The sequence below is a fragment of the Poecilia reticulata genome, chromosome 18 (assembly GCF_904066995.2).
Source record: "Poecilia reticulata chromosome 18, P_reticulata-male-v2, whole genome shotgun sequence".
NCBI classification, from domain to species: Eukaryota; Metazoa; Chordata; class Actinopteri; order Cyprinodontiformes; family Poeciliidae; genus Poecilia; species Poecilia reticulata.
In genome coordinates this window covers 4,998,207-5,024,045 of record NC_088847.1, presented here as the reverse complement: position 1 = coordinate 5,024,045, position 25,839 = coordinate 4,998,207, and the positions used below count along the sequence as shown (strand labels likewise).

The 25,839-nt window shown below is 41.2% G+C and overlaps 1 protein-coding gene across 3 annotated transcripts in view; it reads right to left on the bottom strand.

The window, feature by feature from the left end:
• tbc1d14 (TBC1 domain family, member 14) overlaps window positions 1-25,577 on the bottom strand; it is a 44,531-nt gene extending 18,954 nt beyond the window's left edge. Inside the window, exons 1-4 of one of the 3 annotated variants that reach the window (XM_008435067.3) lie at window positions 25,417-25,577; window positions 25,108-25,310; window positions 21,600-22,326; window positions 14,547-14,670 (exon numbers count right to left, since the gene is read on the bottom strand). In XM_008435067.3, the coding sequence (XP_008433289.1) occupies window positions 14,547-14,670; window positions 21,600-22,326; window positions 25,108-25,156 (900 nt within the window). In that variant the 5' untranslated portion in view covers window positions 25,157-25,310; window positions 25,417-25,577. Of the gene's footprint in view, window positions 1-9,293; window positions 9,877-14,546; window positions 14,671-18,553; window positions 18,756-21,599; window positions 22,327-25,107; window positions 25,311-25,416 lie in introns of those variants that run through there. The other 2 variants (XM_008435068.3, XM_008435069.3) reach the window with 2 other exon arrangements.
• Window positions 25,578-25,839: the final 262 nt, after the last annotated feature.

Genomic DNA, 25,839 nt, shown 5'->3' with positions numbered 1-25,839 from the left:
TTCAAACTTTACATCTTTACGCAGCAAATTTGTTAGCGGCGCCACCACAGATGAAAAGTTTTGACAAAAACATCTGTAGTATCCTACCAGCCCAAGAAAACGCATCAGTTCCTTTTTTGTAGCTGGAACAGGAAACTGCCCTACTGCCTGAACCTTCGCTGCAACAGGGCGGACCTCACCTTGGCCAACCACACGGCCTAAATAGGTAACAGTTGCCCTTCCAAATTCACATTTGGCCAGGTTAACCGTTAACCTCGCTCCCGCCAAACGAGTGAAAAGCTCCCTGATGCGCTCCACGTGCTCTTCCCACGTATCAGAATACACCACCACGTCGTCCAAGTAGACTGCACACCCAGTCATATCACCAACCACTCTGTTCATTAATCTTTGAAATGTCGCTGGTGCATTTCTCAGGCCAAACGGCATCACCGTGTAAGAAAACAAGCCTGTTGGAGTAATAAATGCAGATACTTCACGTGCGCGTTGTGTCAAAGGCACCTGCCAATAACCCTTCAGGAGGTCAAACTTACTAACAAAGTTAGCAGAACCCACCTGGTCAACACAATCATCCATTCTCGGTAACGGGAAACAATCTGGTTTTGTCACAGCGTTAAGTTTGCGAAAATCCGAGCAGAACCGTAGGGTGTTATCAGGCTTTGGGACCAGAATACATGGAGATGCCCAACTGGACATACTCTGTTCTGCGATCCCATTTCGAAGCATGTAATCTACTTCTGCATCCAAATGCTTACGCTTCTCCAGATTCACTCTGTAAAACCGTTGTTTTATCGGCCTAGCGTCTCCCACCTCCACATCATGTTCGATGAGATGAGTGCGACCTGGCGTGTCTGAAAACAAACAAGGAAATTCACCTATTAAGTCTGCTAACTGTTTAGCATGACCTATAGGTAGGTGAGCCAACAACGTGTCCAATTTAGCCAACGCTTCTGAGTTTTTAAGACGCCCATGAATCAGAGCGCTGTCCAACTCATCTGTACCGCCGTCATTCCTCACAGGTGATACTGCGCTATCCGTGGTGCTGAAAGTCTCGCTGCCCCCATCAAGGCTGTTTACGGCACACACCGGGGTAACGCCATGAGGCTGAAATAAAACGTCATGAGCATAATATGCTTTTAACGTGTTAACATGACACAACTGGCTTTTCTTTCTCCGCTCTGGCATTGATATTAAATAGTTCTGGTCGGAAACCTTCTCCAGGACCGTATATGGACCAGAAAATTTAGCCTGAAAAGGAGAAGTCATGACTGGACACAAAGCTAACACTTGATCACCAGGCAGAAATGAGCGAACCTCAGCACGGCGATCAAACAGACTTTTCATTTTCCTCTGCGCTTCAGTCAGCCTCTCTTTAGCAAGATCCCGCGCCAGATACAAGCGTCTTCTGAAACCATTTACATAATCCAACAAGTTTGTCGGTGGAACGGATTCTTTAAGCCCGTGCGCTACCACAGCCAACGGACCCTTAACGTTGTGCGCAAAAACCAGTTCGTTTGGGCTAAACCCGGTGCTTTCCTGGGTTACCTCCCTGGCGGCCAGCATCAGCCACGGCAAACCTTCCTCCCAGTCGCCCGCCAGTTCTGTACAGTAAGCTCGCAGGAGAGACTTCAGAGACTGGTGGAAGCGCTCTAACGCCCCCTGACTCTCTGGATGATACGCTGTTGCTTTACTGTGTCGGATCCGTAACTGCTTCAAAACCTGACTGAACAAATGTGATGAAAAATTCGTTCCTTGGTCAGATTGTATGACTTTAGGGATGCCAAACACCGAAAAAAACTGAGTGAGCGCACGTACAACTGACCTAGCAGTTATTGACCGTAATGGATAGGCTGCTGGATAACGTGTAGTTTGACATATGACAGTGAGCAGATATAATGACCCAGCCTTTGAGCGAGGTAACGGGCCAACGCAATCAATTATTAAGTGCTCAAACGGCTCAGATGCGGCAACAATTGGGCGTAATGGGAACGGTTTCAAAGTCTGATTGGGTTTAGCAATGAGCTGACAGACATGACACATCTTAATGTAAGACGATACGTCCTTTTTAATACGCGGCCAGAAAAAATGTCTGAGCACCCGGTCATACGTTTTACGTACACCAGAATGGCCAGACTCGTCATGAGCAACTTTGCACACTGCGGAGCGGAGTTTAGTGGGAACCACTATTTGAAATACTGGCTCACCCACAATGTCAGCATGGGGTAACCATTTCCTCACCAACAACGAGTCCTGCAGAAAGTAGCCACATGCACAATCCGTGATTTCACTCAGCGGGCGCACCTGATCGAAGAGATTCTTGAGAGAAGCATCAGCTTGCTGCTCCGCCACGAACTCGCTGCGAGACAGAGACATGGGAAAACTGGACAATGGAAGAGTCATTTTTTTCACACATTTTTCCTCTTTCCCACTCTGAGCACGCGTCATGGCTCGAGTAACTGCGCATGCGGTAAAAACATCCGGGAATTCCCTGTTATTCTCGTCAGTCTGAGAAATGACTCGTTTAATCGGCTCCGACTTAACAAGTCCATCCAACTGCACAGTCTCCGCCCACAAATGTGTCCCAGCTAAACCGTTACCTAAAATCACAGAGACTCCGTCAATCGGCAAAGCAGGGCGCACAGCCAACTGTGCGTCACCCGTAAATAGTTCACAGTCAAGATATACTTTATGTAGTGGAACAAACAAGACGTTTAATCCCATTCCTCGCATCGGAACACAGGCACCTGTCTCAGATTCAACCGAGAACGGCAAAACATCAGCTCTAATGAAAGAGTCAAACGCGCCAGTATCCCTAAGGATCTTAACTGGAACCTTCTCCGTGCTGTTTGGCAGTGACACATACCCATCACGAATAAACGGCAGATAGGAGACGCCTACATCAGAACGCTGAATGTTCTTCGCGTCCTTTAGATGATTCTGCACCGGTGCAGCCAAACCAACACCTTTAGGAGCAGTCTCAAACCTTTGCATTTCAGCTTTAAGCTGATAACAATCCGCCTTAATGTGTCCGCGTTTGTAACAATAATGACAAACCCGATCATCCCGAACAACCGGACTTTTAAATCGTCTGGCCTCATTTAGCTCAGCGACATCAACCCGATCAATGCGGTACTTGCTTCGCCCAAAAGATTGTCTGAAACCAACCTGATCTGAAAAATCCTTATGCGTCAGAACGTATTCGTCTGCCAACACTGCAGCTTCAGACACGGTCTTAGCTTTCTGCTCATTGATGTAAGTTGCTATGTTTTCCGGCAACCCGTTTTTAAACTCCTCCAGCAAAAGTAGATCGCGGAGCTGATCAAAGTTTTTTACCTCCTGTGCAGCGCACCACCGATCAAACAAAGCGGTTTTTACACGCCCAAATTCCGTGTAACTCTGATTGTCGGATTTTTTAAAGCGGCGTTGTCTATATGCCTCGGGTACAAGTTCGTAAGCCTTTTCCACTGCACTCTTCACTTTATCATAATTTAAACTGTCACCAGGTGACATCGAGGCATAGGCTTCCTGTGCTTTACCCGTAAATACGCACTGCAAAAGCAACGGCCAAACATCCTTAGGCCACTTGAGTGTCTTAGCCACACGCTCAAACAAGACAAAATACTTGTCCACATCCGACTCTGAAAACGGTGGAATCAAACGAATGCATTTATTAATGTCAAACTGGGCCCCTGCAAGACCACTGTCCTGATCAGCAGAACCGCGCGCTGAGTCGCGTTTCGCAACTGCCTCCAATTCCAGTTTGCGCATTTCAACTTGATGTTGCAGCTCCAAACGACGCATCTCCAATTCCAATTCCATTTTACGCACTTCAGGGTAAAACGGCCCAACTTCACCCTGTGTGTTTGGTGCGGGAGGTGGCAAAACCTCTTGCTCAACCAATGCGGCGTATAAACGTCCTTTAATAACCCCCTTTTTCTCTTGTTTAACCACAGGCATGTTAAAATGAGCAGCAATGGCTATGAGATCGTTTTTAGTAGTACTATTAAACTTCTCCAAAGAGGGATCAGCTACAAAACTTTCCAGGTCAAACTCCATTTTCAGGACGAAAATTAATCACGTCACAGAAAGAAAAAACGCCAGCTAAGCGCCAACTACAGCGTGAAGTGAAAACAAATTGAAACAAGTGCACAATGGGTCCAAAGTAACCATGTCCCCACTATACTTTACCTGCCTGCCACGACTCACCTGATAAACTGATTCCTGGCTCTTCACGTGGATCGGCGGCGGGTTTATTAAGCACCAAACCAGTAAGAAATTAATCTTACGGACTGCCCCCGAGATCACTGCTCGCACAGTGAACGCTAACCGCAAACCCCCACGACACTATCAAAATAAACAGGTGAAGTCTAAAGCGACAGCACCTCTTAGCCTAGCAGGAGACACAGTCACTAAAATAGAACCAACACTGATGCACAAGCTCAAGAAACATTTCACTCACCTGCATATTGAACCAACCTACCAAATACGCCACAGCTGCCCAAAACAAGCCGGCCAAAAAAAAAACGTGTCACACCCAAATGGTGACGTCAGTGCTCACTCCTACAAACACGAAAAAAGATGAATGACAAAACATCACGCATTCAAACCATCAAGTTTACAAACTGTAGGAATTCTTGCTTTGGACGAGCCCCCATTTGTTACGACTGGCTCAGGGTCGTAACAAAAACATGAAACCATACCATGGTTAAAGTGAAATAAAGTAAATGTTTATTAACAAAAAACAACTATCAAAACAAAAGAAACTCAAAAGTGCAAAAGACGGGGAGCTGGGGCCTGGCAACTACCATTGCCTCTGCAGAATGGACGCTGAGGGCCACAGGCGACAAACCACCAACGACCAGTGACCAACGACCAGCTACGAGCCACCCAGCGCCGCTGAAAGACGGAGACAGCCAGCTTTAAGTATCCTGCACTCCAATCACCCGATCAGGCACACCTGCAAATGGGAGGAGCACAAAGAGGGACAACAAGACCAGCCTACAAGGCCCAGGGCCGTCACAGTCTGCATTATTAGCCAGCTGTTTATCTCACAGCAGAGAACCTGGCAGTGAGCCACTGGCTTTGGTTTCAGATGAAACACTGGAAAGCAGAACTCTCTCTCTGTGTGTGTGCGTGCGTTTCTCACACAGCTTGGCTCCATGCGCAGCAGCTCTCCTCTGGAACAGCAACCGTATCCCGTGATAACCTGGCGCCACGGCAACATGCTTTGTCATGCTGCCCTTCAACGGAGGTCTCCAGTTTCCGGAAAGTGATGAAAGAGCTTCCGAGTGCCTGGCTGCAATGACTGACCGACTGACTGACTGACTGACTGGTGTTAAAGCGGCCAGCTAATAGCCTTTACAGCTAAATTCTTCACCCTACAAGTAGACACATTTATAACTAGTCTGCTGTCATCATAACCTGCTGCCACACAACGTAGGCAAGAGTTAACATCACATAAAAGTATTTCTGGTATTGTACTTCCTTAGGCGTTGCCATATATTGTTTCTTTGGCATCAAATCGTCATGGAAACTCAGCCTCCTCACTAAATAATGTATACTGTCAGATTAAAGGCTACAGCAGCGACACGCCTCCTGGTTTCATGACACCATTAAGTGGAATCTGCCTGAGGCTAGCTAGCAGAACACACTAAACAGGTCACTAGGCTTCATTTGGTTTAGCAGGCAGGAACTACAGGAAGGTTTCCAAGTTTAAATAGCAAAACTACATCATCCTTCTGAGTAAATTAAAAACAGAGACTCAGATAGATGGAGAAATACTACCAGCGTGATCATTTGCACAGGGTGTCTGCAGGTTTCAATAAGACAAATTTAAGACTTTTTAATGCCAACTCAAATTAAGATAATAATAAAAAAGAACAATACAGGGGATGACTGAGGGATTCTGCTGGCTTATATGGGTTGGTACCAGAGCAGAGCCAGTGGTAAAAACAAACATCGTTCAGCCAACTGGCAATTTCCACCTGCTACATGTATAAATAAAATGATGAGCTGCTAATATAAAATATGTAATTCTCCAGCAAAAAACTAAGACATTTTCTAGAAGAACATTTCTGTGTTTGAAAAGTTGAAAATTTGCTGGAAAAAACTAAAATTTTGAGATCTCAGAAATTTGAAGGGGAAAAAACTTTTGAACTTTTTGAGCAAATATGACTCTTGAAACACAAAAAATTCAGAGTATTGAAATTTTTCTGGCGGAAATTTACTTTTTATTTTTCTATCTGCCTATGATGCCTCTAAATATTACTTGAGTAAATACGCAATCGTAAATATGACTCTTTACAAATGGAACTGAGCTAAACTCGGCATGAGCTGGTATGAAATTCTGACGGCATGAGAACCTTGATTAAAACTAACAAGTGTCAAAAGTATCCACACAAACGTTTAAAACAAAAAAAAATAACAGTTAAGTACTTCAAATTAAAAACAAAAGGACCAAATTTTTATACTACTGCTAACATTAGCAACAGACGTGCATGTGTATTTTGCAAAGTTACACGTGCAAAATACGTGTAACAAAATACGTGTAAAACACGCAGAATGCCGGCCCTCGAGGACTGACTTTGGGCAACCCTGCTCTAAAAGAAATGTATAAAGGAACATTTTGGTGATTTTGAAACCGTGTTTTTAAATTGTGGGTAGTAATTTATACCATTACTAAATGGGTGAGAAGTACTAAGCTGTGAACGAGCTCTGATCAATTACAATGTAGTATATTTTTTACTTCACTCTTTACAAAAAAAATACTTTAAAAAATTTTAAATGTCTGTTTGAAATCTGAAGAAACTCAGTGACTAATTCATCCAAACATGTGACACTCCTGGGCAGCAGTGCTGTTTACCAGATGGATTAAAGCAAAAAGATGAAAATAATGACATGACTTTGTAACGGATTCAGTTATCCTCGGATGTAGAACATAAACATGTCAAACAGCATTTAGTTGCTGACTGGAGTGTTGAATCAGAGGGAGTTACTAATTCAGCAAATTTTTTACAACTAATGTAGTCAGAGAGAATGAACCGAGATCATCTGCGTGCCGAGATACACTGGGATGTGGTCCATTACCGTTGTTATTCATACAGTTTGGAATCAGCAGCTATTGATCTGTTTGAGAACAGAAAGTGAACTCTCCCTTTAAAAGTCTGTCCTGACACTCAGAAGCACAGCATTGCTTCATCATGAACCCTTTGAGTCAGAAATTGACCGCGAGTTTGCAATAGATTTTTGGTGATTACTTTTAAGTGAGAAAATAGAAAAAAATACAAATCAATAGCACACCAAATCTAATGCTACAATTAACCCGTGTTTGAGGGTATGCTGGATTTATTCACAGGACTTTGCAACCAAATACATAAAAGTACTTGTCTTTGTCTTCATTATGGTCAATTTCAGTAGTGGATGCGTTAACGGCAAAACTAATTTTTTTAGCTTCCCCTACTTAGATGCTAAAGAGCTACTTTACTCAGCTGCTTTGTAAACTTTCAAGTTGAATAAAGTTCAACATCTGTGTTGAAGTTTTAGTTATTAATCTTTAAGTAGTTGCACATTTATATTCATGCTCTTATTTTGAAGTGGGTGAAGACTGTTCATGTTCTTTTCACTTATAAATTCTATTTTTTATTTATTTTTTTTATTTTTTGCATGACTAAAATACTGACAAATATACATTGAAATAGATAACAGTAATAAAATTAGAGGTCCAAGCCAAAGCAACCAGACGGCAGCGCATCGCACATCATCATCATGGTAAAGATTTTCTGCATGGATTACTCAGCGGTGAGAGTATGAGGGTTTCTGGAGTGCACACACTCAGGTGACCAACAAATATAAAAGAGAGAGATAAACATCCATTTAAAAACATTTGCCATGGGGGACAAGTCAAACTTAAAGAGGCCAAACCAGTATGCGCACCCAAGTCGTGCTTTTGTAGCATGTGGAGAATGTGGTTTGTATTGTCTTGAAAATCGGGCGTTAATATTTGTTTCATAAGCTGCTCTGAGGTCTGGGTGAACTCATCTGCATCAAGTGTGAAGTGCCAGAACCATTTTCTTATTACTTGAAGTAAACTTAAATCATTATTGTAGTTGCCCAACTTTCTCTGATTTACAAATTTTACCCCCATTTATAGAGATACCAATGATGGTTTAGCAGGTCATTTTCAATTTTTTTTAAATCTTTGACATTTGGTACACATTTTAGCCAAATGGGATTTTTCTATAAGAATTACATTAGTGATTAAAATATTTCTTTGTAGCCTTTCTGCCTTAAGGTCAATTTTCTCCATTAATTTGAATAAACATCTCTAAAGCATAAACAAATTGATGTCTCGCATCAGATTGCTCATCTCTGAGCATAAAAAAGTCAGATACTAAATGCTGAGCAGCAGGCATGTCTCCACAGAAAGAACTTTCCTTTTGAATAGTTGTGATTCCCCTCACTTCATCTCTATAAACATGTCATTAAATTGTGAAAAATAGTGAAGTCTGCATCCCACAGTAACAACCTGCACATTAATTGTTAATTGGCCTGGCTTGGTAGAATTTAATATGGTGCATTAACTGAAGAGATTTTTGCGTTTCAGAACTATAATGTTGATCAAAAGTAGCAGTTTTCTCTGAATTTGTCATTTTAAGAGGAGATTCAAGCTCTTTTTAAAAAAAAATTGATCCAAAACAATTATTTAACAATGATTTCATTTCCATACAATCTATTTTACCCCCTTCTGAATTACAGTTTCCACTGAATGAGTTTACGATCAGGGGTGCAATGATTTCAGCAAACCAGGAAGAGATCTCAGAGAATCTCAATGGACGGCTGTACAACCAGTGGCATAAACACGGGGATTTCCTGCAGTCCATTTCATCCAAACATTGACTGGAAAGAGGAATTAAACAGTCATGGAATCAACAGTTAAATGAGCTGCATCTTTAATTGCAGGAGGAAATCCTACGAGTGCTTCAAAGAGAAAAGAGCTGGCGGTGGAACCCTGCTGCACGTGCTTTTGATGTGCAGCTGAAAGCTTCGTGTCAGGATGAAAAAGCTCATCACTCCGTCAACGCTACACATCTTTATCCATCTTGAAACGGAGAAGTTATCATCATCACCTTCTGCTCACACAAAGCGGCGAGGCTATTATGTGAAACCGGAGCCATCCTCCTTCTGTACAGTCTCTTTTATGTTGCAGCTAACCGATGTCCTCTGATTTAGCCAGACAAGGAGACGGTCGCTCGGTGGGGGTCAGAAAAAAAGAAAAGCTCAGCAGCTACTTCACTCACCATGAACGCTGTGGTTCCTTGCAGATGGACAGTTCTCCGGTAGCCTAGCGTAGCATCACAGTTGCTCGGCAGGGCTCACTCCTGGTAACAGGACACCCGGGGCAGAGGGACAGGCAGGCTGCCGATGGAGGGACACACCCCGCATTGCAAAGGATGCAGCAGCAGGAGCATGACACCCTATGATCCACTCAACACCCCCCCCCACTCCCTCTCTCTCTCTCTCTCTCTCTTTGAGCAGTGACGCTACACTGATCCACTCTGCATCAGGTCTTCGGCTGCTGTGTGTGTGTCAGCAGAATCAGCCCTGCCTTGCGCCCTTGGGCTGCGTGTCTGCAACGAAAGGCTCTGCGCTCGTCTCATCTCTGGCAGTCCAGCTAATCAAGCCCAGAGTAACGGATCGGGTTTCACCTCGGCTCTCCCAGTCCGGTTGAGGCCGACTGAGCACCGGCAGTCTCCTTATCTGCTGTCCTAAAAACATTGTCCTCATTCTTCTTGTTCTCAAGCAGAGAACAAGAACATTTCCTTCAAATGTGTTATTTTATGTTTTAAAGGGGCAACGTCATCTGTTAATGTGCCATTTTATAGCACAATAAAGTGACTTAAAAGACATTTTATTTCCAGATTTAAATTGGGCCTCTGTCTCTTTAAGAAACTCCTACTCTTTCTGAAACTTCTCCTTCAGGAAGTCATCACAACATCACCATTAGTCCTTTAGCAATGTTTTTACCAGCATCCCACTGACGAGTGTCTCCAATAATGAGCTCAGCATGTGTTCCACCAGGTGTTTGCTAATTGCTTCTGGCTAGTCTGAAGGAGCTGACTGGTGGGAGGGGTTGGGGGGGTGATGCTCTGTGAAGCGGAAACTTTGAAGCTCAGAGGAGGAGCTTCATCCGAGGAGGTGGAGTTAGGTCCATCCAGGGGTTTCGCACAGCTGAATGGTTGCCATGGAGATTCAAGATATTTCTCAAACATTCATGAACAAATGAAGCCAACACTCCAGATACGTTTTTGATGAGGGAATAAAATTACAATATGATGGAAAGCTCAAAAGTTGATTTCACATGATACTGCCCCTTTAAAGACAAAACCATTGTGGGATATTTTCACTTGGTGTGAGACAAAATATGGCTAGTAAAAAGAACAGAGTTGTTCATAGTTGTTGAATTAGAGTTTTGGCATTAAACACAGAGCAATGAGTTCATCTTTAAAACAGCCGGAGTTGCAGGACAGAAGCCTGAAATCTGAGCAGCATTAACCAATCTTGCAGTGGAGTGTAGGGTTACAACCAGACATAAGATAGGAAGCACATGTGTCAGTGTTCACATGACCATATGTTTACACCCATACAGGCCACTGTAAATGATTAAAAAGTAATATGAGACGTGTTAAAAGGCAGTCTTTGAAGATATTATTTGTAATTTGTATTTTATTTTTAGAGAAAAAAAATAAAAATGGAAATTGAATTTGGTATGAAAGAAAAAAAAAATCTGATTTTATTTTTCAGTTATATTGCCCAGCCTTTCCTGTAACATGACTTCATGTTAAAAAGTCAAAGGGATGTCTTGGTAAGGCATTGGATCGATCTTTAAAGATGCAACTGAGCTTTTCAGCCAGGACTGAATTAAACAGCGATTGTTCCGCCTCTGGTGTCACCCAGAGAACAAAAGAAAGCAAAATAAGTGGTTCTTCACCCCCTTAATTACACACTAATCCGTTTCTTTGGTGCATTTTACTTGTCAAGAGCTGCGCTTTAAACAGGCCTGAGACCATTTCCCATGTGATTAGCAGCAGGAGATTATACAGAGGCAGTTCAGCCTCCCAACAGGATGAGAAGCTTTCAGTAACACCTCAAAGGAACTTGGAACGGAGTGAAAATAAATACAACAGAGCGCTGGCACTAGTAGTATATGCTGCATTACAAACAGAGATGAAACAATAACTCAGCTGGTGACTGGAATCAGCTGATTCTGAAGTAGACAGGCTCAACCAGTCTAATCTGACAACTACATTTTTTCTTCTTTCTAACATGAGACAACAGAGCTAAGTGGCCAAGTTGCATTGCAAACAACATGTCTTTGGCTGTGTTCACAGCCAGTCTAGATGCTTAATTGCAACTTTTGCTGAAATCAGTTTTTTTTTTTAACCAGGTCTTTCATACTACCAAAATGCGATTGCAATCAGACTTCTGCGTGAACGGTTAACAACCCCAAGGCGACCTGCATGCGCAGAAGAAGAGCGTAGATGTCACACAGCAGTGCTCTGTTTATGGAAGTAAGAATGAATGTCGCCGTCTATGGATCGATCTTTAAAGTTGTTCAGCGAATGGGAGCCAACAGTATGTCACAAGATCATAAGACGAAGGAAGCTAAGAAAAAAAAAAAAAGAACAAACAAGTAAGTTTTGTGAAGCGCCCACTGTCAGAGCCAAGAGTGCTGGGATTGTGATGAGCTCCAGTCACACACACTTCTTTCATAATTTCTAAATGTTGTGGAAGATGTTTGATTTAGTATATTTGCACCTCTACTCTAGCGTCTCGACAGAACACTAACTTCCGATGAATAAGGCTGCATTCACACTGCAGCCTGAAGTGACCCGATTACAATTTTTTGTCAAATCAGAGTTTTTTGTCGTGGCCGTTCGCACATCCAAATATATACGACCTGTATGTGTTCTCCAGTTACGACCTGAAAGTGTCCCGCATGCGCAGTAGAAGGCGCAATAACGTCACATAGAGAGAGTACTCGGTGTTTTGCCAACTACCAAGAATAAGAAGTGCTCTGTGTTTGCAGACATAAACATGGATGCCAACAATGTAGCATATCTTACAATTTTAAAGTAGTTTTCCGACCGAAGCCAGCACTTTAACAACTTAATCCTCATTACAGTCTGCCATGGTTGTTGTTTTTCTTCCCGTTTGTGTGTATCAGGATGCAGGATAAGGACATTTGTCGAGTACCAGTGACGTTCAGGTGGGATGGAAGCTAGGTTACATTTGAGTCGGATACTGAAGTGGCCTGGGTTGCATTCTAAAAGAATCTGTCCCGTGTTGTTCAGACTGTCATGTAAAGATCAGATACAGGTTGCTAGTCAAAAAAAATAAAAAAATCGGAATTGGGTCACTTCAGGCTGTAGTGTGAACGCAGCCTGAAGTCAGACCATTTGTGGCCCTTTAAGTGATTTTGTATGGTTTTCCTGACTACAATGGTACGAAATTCCTAGACGGGTACAAACAGTGGATAAACTGCTCAAGAATGTTTTGAGAAAGTGATCGAAAGTTGGTTCTTCTTAAGAACAACTGACCCAAGTTTGAGCTCAAGTCTGAGGCCCATTTTATATTTCAAAAACAATAATTACACAACAATTTTCTACCAAAATCAGACTACTTTGTTTCTTTCATTAAAGGATTCCATGTCTAGTTAATTAAGCATGTTGCACACAAAAAATTGTGAAATTAGTTTTTGCATTTTCTTTAAAAATCTAATATTTGTGCCTCATGAGTACTTGAACTTAATTTCAGTCTGCATGACGACAAGTTGATCTACATACCAAACATAAATCTCTCGCATAACCCCCTGACTGCATGCTTCCATCTTACATTCTACATTTTATAGCATTTTTATATTTTATTTTATTTATTTATTTCTATTTTTATTTTTTATTTTTATTGGTAACTTGATCTGTGTGTATGTGTATGCTGCAACAGCGCAGTAATTTCCTGTCTGGGATGAATAAAGTATTTAAATTCTATTCTATTCTCCTGTGTCAGTGAAACCTGGACTAACTGGTCCAACACTCTGCAGTTTTCTATGAACCGTCAAAACAAACAGTGGGTTGGTCGTTTGCTCTCCAGCACGTGGCTTCCTAAAATTAGCCGTCAAGCCCCAGTGATACCGATGAGGGTGTTTCTGCTCAGAACGCCATGCTCATTTCACTCAGAGACGCGACTTCTTCATTATTAGGCTCCATTTAAAGTCCAAAGGGTTAATATGTAACTGATTTATCAGTCAGCTGTGGGATTTTATTCAAGCTACAGCCCACAAGCTAGTTCAGTCAATATGGAAGGATGAACCACTGCTGCTGGTTTACGTCGATACATTACTACAGTGTTGGAGCTCAGCCTAAACCACAGCTGACTGCAAGGACCTGGGAAATCTAATTCATAGAACACACACAGAGGACATATAATAATAAATCAATGGCTTTGTTGAAAGTTTGTCAGGACTCTGTTGTAAAATGAAGATGTATTAATTTACTCTTCCTTGAAACGGATTCCTTAGAAGCCCTTCTTTTCTGGCAAAGTCAGGAAGGTCATGTTCTCTTTGAAAGGCTTAAGCAAACAGGGAGCAAAGCAAATAACCAGTAAGCAAACAATCTATTGTTGGATTGTGGAAGGGATTTCCTCTCCAAGGATGACAGAATATATTACAGAGATGGAAGGTTTTTATATGGAGTTGAATACCTTTCTGCCATATGAAAAGTATTTATATGGCAGAAACATTTGATTATTGGGTCATCTAAAACTTTCAGACCGATGTGGCATTACTGGTTTAGAGATGTACCGTCTCTAATGTTATGAAGCCTTTCTTGCTTTAGAGCAGTGGTTCTTAACCTGGGTTCGATCGAACCCCAGGGGTTCGATGAGTCGGTCTCAGGGGTTCGGCGGAGCCTCTGCCGCGGAGGTAAAGACACACTTGTGTAAAGTCGTGATGACGCCCCGCTTTGCCATCACTTGCTTGCAGAGGATCACGTTACATTGCTTAGCCAATCATTGCTAAGGAGGAGCACTGATAAAAGGAGCTCCACTCTCAGCATGGATTTGAACTTTATTTACTTCAGCAAAGATCACAGTTTCACTGAGCCAGCTCACAGAGCTAATTAAATGACCTAAACAAGACCTTAGAGTGATTAAAGTTTCTCTCGATGGCCAACCTGTTGAAACTGTGGCAAATTTTAAATACCTTGGGTCGTTCCTGGACAGTCAGCTCAACTGTGCTGAAAACACTGACTATATTTTGAAGAACTGTTTTCAGAGACTCTACCTTTTAAGAAGACTTAGTGACCATGGGGTGACCCAACTAGGGTCTAGTTGGGTCACCCCTATGCCTTAAATTTGGGAGGGAAAAAATTATATTTTATTTATCACTACAGAAGGGTTCAGTGAATGCGCATTTGAAACTGGTGGGTTCGGTACCTCAAAAAAGGTTAAGAACCACTGCTTTAGAGTCATGAGATCACTGAAGCTTTTGTTCCTACCTTTTGGATTTTCTTGGGGTCCTTTAGGGGGCCTTCCCGGGGCGGGATCTTCCCAAACAGCTTCCAACCCGGATCTTTCTGCTCCACAGGATTACTGTCCTTCACTTTCTTGGCAAACAGGTTCCTGAGAGAAGGCAGGGATTGAGAAAGAGAATTAGACTGGAGAAGAAAAGTCAGACATACTTTGCTAATGATGTTCATCATATCACTAGACTTGTCTCTGGACAAACATGCGGAGTTAGCGTTAGCTGAATAGAAGATAATCAACCAGCTGACTGATAGATCTCGACTTTTTTTTATAAATTTTGGTGATCAGACAATATGTATACATTTCTTCCAAGTATTAGAAGAAATATATTTTTCAGACTGTAATAGTAAAAAGCTTATTGAACCTATTACTCTAAAAAGTGACTAATCATTTCTCTCTGTTTTTAAGGAGCATTTATCAATATATATACAGCTCTGGAGAAAATAAAGAGACCACTTAGAATTATCAGTTTCTCTGATTTTACTTTTTATATCTATAAAAATATATCTATATTTTTAAAGATATATGTTTGTGCAAAATTAATGTTCTTTTATTCTGTGAATTACTGACATGTCTAAGAAATTCAAAACAAAAATTTTGTATTTGTAGAAAATGAGAAATTATCAAAATAACTAAAAAGGTGCAGTGCTTTCAGAAATCAAATAATGCAAAGAAAACGAGTTCATATGCATTTAGAAACAACAGTACTAATGTTTTAGCTCAGGAAGAGTTCAGAAATCAATATTTGGAGGAATAACCAGGAGGTTTTCAGTCAGGTTCAGTGCAGCGGTCTCTCCATTTCTTTCCAGAGCACACACACTAAAATATATTTTCCCCATTTGTGACAGTTGACTTCAAAATAAAGTTGTAAAAAAGTAAGCAATGATATTGTGTCAGATTTTTCAGGGAATAACTTAAAGCTTAGTTAGTTGTGGTATATCGTGATATATATTGTTATGATATAAAATAGTCCATGTTGTGATACGATTTATTTCCACCTAACCCAGATCTATGCACATCTTATCCAGCGATTGCATTTTAGTTTGGTTAATTTAGTAGTCTCGACAGCAACGCTCTAAGCATTTTATTCATATTTGAGAGCCAGACCTCATAAAAAACTGCACTTGATGCAAAACTAGTAAGTATTAAACCACTGCATGTGCAGCTGGAAGGCAGAGGTTCTGTTTCCAGCCTGGGTTCACTGCACCATTTAGCTCACTAATCCCATCATCTGTAGGCAGATAAGCAGCAGCTGCTGCAGGGGCAGTTCAATTAAAAGCCTCAACAGACTCTAAGTATGGTCAAATATAGACTTGATGTAATCTGACAGGAGAAATAATGGCTTGTAATGTTAGAGGCTCCTAATAATGGTGGTTTATTTGCGCTGCAAATCTCATTTGGAGAGCTTGATCAGATGGCAGCTGGTTCACATTAACAGGTGATAACCGACCAAACCAGGAAAACATAAGGAAGTGTTTGGTTTATGCCACAAGCAGTTCAAGGTCTGAGCTTTCAGAAGCTGATAAAAATGTTTACGACTGAGTATTATAAGAATGTTATGGTACAACAATAAAAGTAGTTTGAAGTTGCCAAACAAATAATACAACTCTATTCAGGGCTACTCGAGTTTCTCATTGCTTAACTGCAAATTAGGGATGTACTCAAATGAACATTTCAAAAATGTATGATATTAACACTGCTAATAACCAATCACTCTTTAACCCTTTCACAGCTTCTAAACGTCGGTGCTTATCAGACCAATATCAGTATGTTAAAAGAATGACAAACAATGGTCAGCAAGAACATTAATGCAGGTATATTGTGCATTCTAATGTAATTACATATCTCAGTCGCTTGATGTCAAATAATAATAATAATAAAAAAAAAGATATGCCAAATAATTTTCAGCCAATGACTGGAAATCCTAAAGGAACGTCAGTGCAGAAGTGGATTTCCGGCACTTTCTTTTGTTGTCTCTTGTAATAAGAATTAAAAGGGGATTAAACCTACAAATATTACACTGAAGTTGTAAATATTACACTGATACTGACAGTGTAATACACACCATAATACCCACCTGCAGAACCATTGAAGTGACATCATGAAAGATCACTAGAACATTATGTACATAATGTGCTAATATACCATTACTTGAAAGAAAATTGTACAAGAACAAAATATTACATACAAGCTGGCCTTTACTTGTGTGCAGTATTGCAACAGCAAACAGTTACAGAGTTACGGTGAGAATCTACGATGGCTGTTCTGGCAATGCTAACTGTCCCTATTATTACTATAGGATGCTATAGCTAGGCTAACATGAGAACTAAACATTTTGTCTTGAAATAATTGTAAAGCCTAGAACATAAAACAGTTCTTAGACAGAAATCTGAATTGGCTGTAAACAGTTATGAGTCAAAGACGGTCTAATAGAGCTTTAACAATGAGATAAATAAAAATAAAGAGAAAACTACAAACTGTTATTCTTTGGAGCTCACAGCAAATAGCAACATTAACTGAAAAGTAGAAGAGTGGCTGAGAGGAAGTGGATTTAGCGCTTTCCAATACAGCACTCTGTGCAGCTGTTCAGACAACCTCAACTAGTATTTTCTAAAAACCAGCCACACAGACATCAACCATATCTCACAAGTGAAAACAGTGGGGAGAGGCGACACTTTCAGTTTTCAGTTTGACAACCTATAAACACAAGACCCCTTCTGTCTTGTGTTCTGACTCTTCAATGATTCCATCTTTAGCCAAAGTGTCAAGTTGTACTTCACGTTCAATCAAATCTATGTAGTAAAAGGTCAGGTATGACGCCTCGACACGAATATGTACTGTTGGATGCTGACATTTCACCCCACATTCCTCAAAGTGACACATTCAACACCGGACTGCTCTATTTTCCACTCTGCTCTAGCTAAACTAAAGCATATGAAGCTAATAGCAGCAGCTCAAGGCATTTCCTCATTCTGTAGCCGAGTAAGGTTTGATGAGGGAGGAGGGACCCAAAAGATATATCAACATGTCCTATTTGTGGTCGGGTAATGGCAGAAAGTGACTTCTTTCGAAGATGTTTGTCTTTTATGACATCGAGTTGGTGCTCTTAAAAAAGACAGAACACAAATTCAGCATTGTGAGATGTTGAATTTGCCAAGTCAAGAAGTTCCACTGGCACCAAAGAGAAGCAAGAACACCATGTAAGCAAGAAGCCAAAAAGAACAGCAGCTAAAGCAAGCCAGCAAGCTAGTTTATGAAACTATCAATCTGATTTAAATGCTGATAAGGACTATCAGGAAACTGAGCTATTCTTAGCCTCAGGGTGGAGAGGACAGATACTGTCAGTCATTGAACTTGAGTAACCTTTTGAACCAAGACATAACAACCCAACATGGGTCAAAGGGCAATGGCCACCTTTAAACCAAGAGCCTTGAGTTATAGTCTAAAATACAATAACAGAGAGTGTGTTCTTCAGTATAGCTTTAGTTTACTCCATCCAAACCTCCAATAAGCAAGAACAACAATTTGCATTCAGTCCGGGCCAAATGTGCCTCAATGTGACAGCTGAATGGCTGCGGCTATGCTCGAGCGCTCAAGTGGAATGGCTACAAAGGCCGACAGAAAAAATGGTTGTATGTTGGATCTGTGCTCAGATTTGTCAAGTCTCAAGAACTTCAGAGGTTGACAGAGATAGTGTACAGCCCTGATTTCTGGGAATAAGATTGCTCAAATTCTTGAGCTGGCAGCGAGTTCAGTTGTTACGGAAATACCAAACAAGCCAGAACAAGATAGCAAGAGAACATCAAGTTTTTCCCACGTCGGACTGCAGTGATGTGAACGTTCCAGGTCGTCTTCTCTAAAAAGACCTTATGCAGGAGAAACTAGCAGGCGATCTCATACTTTTATAACTGATCAGAATCAGGAGTCAACAATCGGCAACTTTTGTGCATCGCAAAGCTTGTTGCATTCATTCACCTACCTGTCAATGTACAGAAGAAGGGATGGAGTTGCCATCCTGCTCACTCGCTTCAAATCAAAGCCGAGAGTCACAAATGTAATTGCTAAATGTTCACAGAGAAGACTACTCAAGAGCTCTGCCTCAGGTCAACATTCAGGTCCGCTGATCTCACAGTTTGAGCAAAGTCCTACAGACTCAGACTGCTGAAGAAGAATGAGAGCAGGAGCCGACTCCTCCAGAGCGTACCCGCCTCCTCACGGAGATGCCTCGTCTAAATGGGAGGAGGAAATGAGTAACTTCTCTATCGGAGGTAAGAATGATAACAGAACCGTAAAAAGAGGAGGGGACCAAAGGGAGTGGTGGCCATGTGACTCATTATCCTATACATAAACAGATTTGATTTGTTTATGGAGTGTGTGTGCTTGAAAGATTGGAGTTTGCTGTGCTCACATTTTCTCTGGTTCAATGAGAGACTGAAAAGAGCAATAAGTAACAAACAGCCAATGTCCTTGGCTGTTTGGTATTTGTTAGAAATCCAGAAGTGCCTTATTCTGAAAGGACTGCAGCACAAAGACAGTAAATGACACTGCAGAATAAATAAGAGTACCAATGAAAAAGTCAAAAAGTTAACTTTCAACAGAACATGAACTGAAAAGCATTTCCTTGATTTAAGGTTTCAGCTCCCAGCGTGAATCCCCTTAGTGAAAGTACCTGCTAGATCCACATGAAGCAGTTTCAAAAGATTCAATTTATGAAAAAGACTGGAGTTGCTGGTGGCAAAGTTCTTCTATTTAGTAATAAATTAGTTGAAATTTATTACGTAAGAGGTAAAAAAAAATAAATAAAAATTTATTAAAAAAGGACACTGAAAACTTTGCATCAATAACAGAAACCCTGCAGAGCTTGATTGCATTTATCTCTTCAGAAGTGAAATAGAGAAATGATAACTTGGTACAGAATCAACGGTTCTGCAGGTGAGTCACTGTAAATTCAAGGAACTTCAGGGGTCCAGTAGAAAGTGTAATGTGGTAAAGCAGTGAGGGGAAGTGAAAGACAAGTTTTGTTTGTTTCTTTAACACTTAACAAGGATAAAATCATGTTAAGCTCCAAGGCTACTATAAAGCACAGCTAAGAACATATGAAGATTTATTAACCAGCCGCTCTGCTTTCTAAGAGTCGGTCCAGCTAGTACAAACTTTAAACAACAACAATTTGCAAATCACTGCAATATTTTAAGAAATAAGCAATGATTGAACATCACTGCAGAAATCACATGGTGAATCCTACCCAAAGCACAAAGTCCAAAGTTGCATAAACAGAAAACCAAGTATCCAATTGGGTTCAAATTGTAGAAAAATTTACCTTTTCACAGATTTTACATACAATATATACTAAAGACTATGATAATTGGGAAGTTAAAATACCTAGGCGCAATGCTACTTGACAAGCTACCCGCTGGTGTTTTCAAAGCAGCCAATCCCGTAGCTATATTCACATCCTGAGGAGTGGAGGCATAGAAGAACGTGGATGTTAGCTTCTCCAGTAGTGCTAGGACAATTTCCATTGTCTGTTAATGCATATTTGTGGATTTTAGCTATTCACAGGATGTTATGGTTCCTAACCCCCATGAATACCAGTGAGCTGCTATATTCAAATTGTGCACTTGAGTGAAGAATTTAAATGCCTCATTAGATATTCATGAAAAACTATTTATAAAATCTAGACTCACTGAACTAAGATCTCCTTTTTTAAGAAGTGGTGTGTGTGTGTCCTGTGAACGTTTCTACTTTGAGAACATTTTCTCATCGAGGTGGCATGACAGTAACTTACAAATGTTTCACCATGTGGGGAACAAAAGGTCAGGGTCACCGGGGTCACGGACTGGGTAAACTCCAACATAAGGTAGCTTGAGGGATTAGGAGCATGTCTTGGCCAAGCCAAGTTTGTACAACAACCTTGAGCAATGTCTACTTCGACAAGCTCTCTCAAGCACAGAACATGCTATTGCTTCACTATGATGACGGCTATTTGCTTCCCCCACTTTTAGCCAGTATACTCATAGATATTTGTAGCTCTCTTTTTGAAGCCTAAGTTTCGAATGGGGTGATCAATTCAGTGTGAAGAGAGTTGGCAACAACTTCAATGTCTCTCCTTAGCAAATATAGGACAGACTACTGTTGAAAAAAAGAAAGAAAAAATAAGGTGACTGTAGAAGATAGCGCCAAACATCAATGCAATTTCAGTAGTAGTCATCGTGATGATGATGATGATGTTATCAACAACAAAAATAGGTTTGTGTGTGAACATATGAGCAACAAGTTCTGTAAACGTCTGTATCTATGCAAGTTGGTGTGTTGTAAAATTATATCTGTACCTCTAATATTTCTACATTGCGTCATTTTACAACCACAATCATAAATATGTTTTGTAACAGATCAACAGAAAACACAGTAAAGTGGAAGATATAATTTACATATGGTTTTCTACATGTTTTGAATCTGTCAAAGCATTTTTAGAGCCAAGTTTCACTGCAATAACAGCTGCAGGTGTTTAGTGGCAAGTCTCTACCAGGTGTGTGGATGTAACATGGCAAATGTGTGTGAACGCTAATAAGGGTTGAGAATTTCACAATAAAACGGCATCAATTTAGTGATATGTTTTGACAGACATTGGGAGGTGGATACAGTTAAGACTATCACAATAAGCAATTAATTACAAATTAAAATGAGAGCAATAATCTCCATTTAGGCAACTGTCTCCATCAAAGGTTTCAACGATAAACGTTGAAAAGTTGCCATTTTGAGAAACACCACCTGCCACCTTTGCCTGTTTCCCCACAGAGACTTCATAATTCATTTTACATACTGTCGTTTTGTTTGTTCATTGAGCGCATTTAAAATGTTTTCCAGTTCCAGTATTAAATCTTCTTCAGAAATTCAAGGGTTTTTTTCTCTTTGGGCAGACTTGCATTAATAAGCCTTTTTCTCAAAATGACAATAATAGTTTATCGCAATAATTTCTGGAACAATTTAAAATCTGTTGTTGTGACAGGTGAGCGTTTACTTGCCTGTTGAACAAATTGGAAAAAGCTCCCAGTTTCTTGAGCTTTCCGTCGTCCAGCTGCATGCCGCCCGTCCCCGAACGCCCTCGCCCGGGACTCCGGAAATCTCCCGGTGGTGGCGATGACAGCGCCACGTCCGAGAAGTGGGCCGAGCCACTAAGATCCGTTTCCAGGGTTACAATGGCGCTGGAATCCGAAGTGACAGTGAAGTCCAGGATGTCCTCGTTGGAGACGGACAGCTCGGTGCTCATGCTCGACACACTGCACACCGAGATGTCGTCACTGCGGTTCAGGGCTCCGCCCCCCACGCTCAGCCCCGACGCGGCCGTCAGCCTGACGGTGGGACTGAAGTGTCGAACGGAGTCGTAGCCGCTGCGGGGGAAGGTGGAGGACCTGTGCATGCCATTGCTGTCGGCCAGGTTATCGTCCAGGGGTAAAGTGGCGGGACAGTCTTCGGCGGCGTCTGCCGGGTGATGGTGGCCGTGGTCCGGAGGGTTGATCTCCAGAGTGGGGATTCCCGAGTCCTGTGAGGTCAAGCTGTGGCGGTCCGGGTCCAAGTCGGAGCAGTTTTTCTGGGGACTGCTGTAGTAGATGGGAGTGGAGGAGCAGGACGGCTTGTAGCTGGGCAGGACCAGCTCGCTGCCTAAAGCACAGCTGGGTTTGTCATACGAGTTGGAGGCGCTCGATTCGTTGCCCAAAGATCCGTTCTTCACAACGACTCCAGCAGATACCCCTAGATAGAGCAGAAAGTACAGTTTTACAAATCACTTCAACTCAGCTTGTAATGTGTTAATTAAACATAAAACTTAAGAAGAAGAAACCAGCTCTGGCTTCCTATTTGACCTTTTTCCAATTTGTAAAGAATTACTGAATATAGGGCTAGTAGATAATTCCAGATATCTTTAAAGATCAGCCATATTTAATGATTGTTCACTTCCACCATTAAAAAGCAATATTTTTATGAGTCACCCAAGGTCTCTTATTTATCAACACAAGAAGTGCAAACACAGTAACAAAGAACTGAATTCAGTACTCAACCCATTTACCAGAATCTGTTCGCAAATCTCATGTGGGTGTAAAAATATGACTTATATATATGACAAAAAACAAAAACACCGAAGATAAATGTACTTTTTGTACTGTTCTTCCTCGGAGCACATTCACGTCACGATCCAGTGAATACACACAGTCTTTGGAATGATACATTGCTAAGCTACTTAATGATTTATAAAGCTGGAAAAAAGCACTTAGCATTCTGATTTTAAAAGGGCTTTAAAATGTAGAAACAGCTTGACTGATTTATTTTCAGTTCATTTCAAAGATAAGAATCACTGCAGGACTTGGGGGTGCAGTGAGTTATCAAGAAGGATCAGAATAGGTGGAGAACAAAAACTGGGAGGGTCACACTCGCAAATAATTCTGATTCTCACTTGTCTAAGAATGTAGGAGCCGTTATAGTGACGCTTGCATCATTCTGCAACACAAATCAGTTTTATGAGACTTAATTCAGTTATCAGTTCCTTGTAAATAAAACCATGAATCAACTTTAAACAGTCAGTAAAACCCTTAGCAATGTAACGTACACTGAAAAATATTGGATCGACAAAACACAAAGTCATTAAAAGCCTCCTTAAAATTTACTAAGACACAGGATACAAAAGGAGGAAATTTAATGCCACAATAACCAGGCTGTAACTGGAGCCTGGAATGTAATCTGAACAGAGCCCCAGCTGGGCTACATCAGGCTTTAAACTGCAGCTTTGTGGCGTGTGTGAGTGAGCAAAGTGAAACATTAACACGGAAAACACTCGTTTAACAGCAACATGGTAGCCAGTCGACCGTTCAGCCGCGTTCCAGAGCCAGATTGCTGCCCAGCTCTAAAGCCCTGATCTGCTGGCTGCCATGCGAGTCCTGCAAGCTATTTTTTTATTGTTTTAACGGAACTATGCGACAGGTTGATCCTGCACCACAGTGGCCGTAATCTACAAGAAACGGGTTGTTCCCACTCCTTTTAGAACCAATGCAGTGAAGAATTTAGCAAACACAAAAGTGGAGAAGTGTTGTCGTGCTTTCAAAGTTTTAAGAACGGTCAGACTCGCAAAACCGCCCGTTTGAATAGATGCACAAACCATGCTCCATGACTCATCGGATCAAAATTAACCAGCAAAGGCATTTAATCTCTACACTGACAGCATGACAAAAGCTGAAATATGGGCTAAGTCATTTAGGTGTTGCCTCTGAAAGAGGAAACAATATTAAGCAATGCCTTCAGCTTCTGCATTTAATTAAAGTTTAAAAAAAAAAAACTTTTTAACCCAACTAAGACAATATTTTTTGCTACAATTGCTTGGTTATTATGCTGCTCTATTCAAAACCAGAATTAGCTTGATAATTACCTATTTTTTATTCCTATTAATAACACTGGTTGATTTAGCAGAATGTTCAGGTAACTCAAACAAACCGTCTTTTAGCTGTTTCTATAATTTAAAATTTAAGTTGATCTAATTTTTAATTCCAAATTTAGACATTTGACTTAAAAAAAAAAACATAATCTGAATTCACTTTTGTCAAATATCATTTATTGTTTTTAAATGGTGAAATGATTTTTATTCATCTGAAAATGGAATTAAATGTCATAACTCATACCATCCAGGTATCTTCAATGGATGGTGATGTTGTGAACGGGAAGAATCTCCAGCAGCTGTAAGTCTTGCAACTAATTTGAAGAGGCCTCTGACTGAAGACTGTTGTATCAGCCTCATTACATGCAAGCAGTCCACTTTTCAGGCAGCAGAGACAACATTCCACAGTAACATGTCCTGGAGGACACCATCAGTTGTTAGACATTGGTACTCCACCTCGTGCTTTTGACTAGGCTAGGAAACCACCGTTTTGGTAAGGATGTGACCTTTTTATGGAATAGACCATAGAGGATCTATTACAAGTGATATTTATTCTCATTATTGAGAAAAAGTCCTGCATCCCAAACGGTGTGCTGGATGTTCCGTGGGAATATGTAAAAGTAGCAATTTTATAGCAACAGTTAAATTTAGCCATTCTGAAAAGCTGGATCGCGACTTTTTATAAGTGTTAATCTGTTTCAGAATTTCAGCCTTTACACTGACTTTTTGACCAATACAAAGTTATTTTTGTTTTCCTCTCAAATATGCTTTTATTATGATACACGTCATTTTACAGCTGGTCTACACTGAACTGAAATACATATTTTAAAAAGTTGAAGCTAAACAAAAAGTTTATTTTCTCTTTCCAATTTGCGTCGTGTGTTTTAAACACAGAAGCCGAATTAATGACGTACTTCATTAATACACAAAAAGATACCTTTTAAGTCTTGATAAGTTCGCTACTTACAATAAATGGGATATACGTTTCAGTTTAACCTCTTTTCTCATGTAGTTTGGCGAATGTTAAAAAGGGACCGAGACTCGAGGGCGGTACAGCTAATGGCAGGGAGTGTTGCTATTTAAACGTGTTAAAGTGGAACAAACTGCCTTACCGGAGCGGCCGTCCATCTGTTTTTGTGGGCCCAGGCTCGGATTTGCCATGCCGCAGCCGGTGGACGCTACAGGTGGATGCCAGGTAGCGTCCGCTTGGAGAGATCCATGATGATGCTGGGGCTACTGCGGCTCCACCATCTCCCCCATGGCTCCTCCACACAAACGGCTCTGGAGGGAGGTCATCCGCGGTCACATAAAGTCACTACAGGTGGAGGGGGGAGGTAAAACAAGCGGCCGGTAAACACAAACACCACGTCGCACCACCTCTCTTCCTCAGAGTGCACTTGCTGCTGCTGACGCCAACTCACTTCTCTCAAAAGCGCTTCCTCAACTGGAAACAAATGTGAACAACTTTTATAGTTTAATTTCTTTGCTAGCATCGAAACGGGAGATGAAAGCGGTTTCCGCTACTTTATAAAGTGTACAAATGGCACATTTAAACCTTTACGGTGGAAGGTTTTTTTTTTTTTCTTTAATCATACCTGTTTCGTCGCTTCCGCCGCCATTTTAAAACAAACTTGTACGTGGAGTGCGGTGTAATCGAGTCAAGAACGTCTGCTGTCGATAGATTCACCTGTCTGAACCTGAAGGCGTTAATAATCGACCTACGTCACCTGCACACCCGGTTAAAATGCTATTCATACTATTCGAACTAATTTTTTTCCCACTACAACCGTAAACCTCAATGTATTTGTGGGGCGGGGGAGGCGGAAGCGAAATGTCGCGTGGGT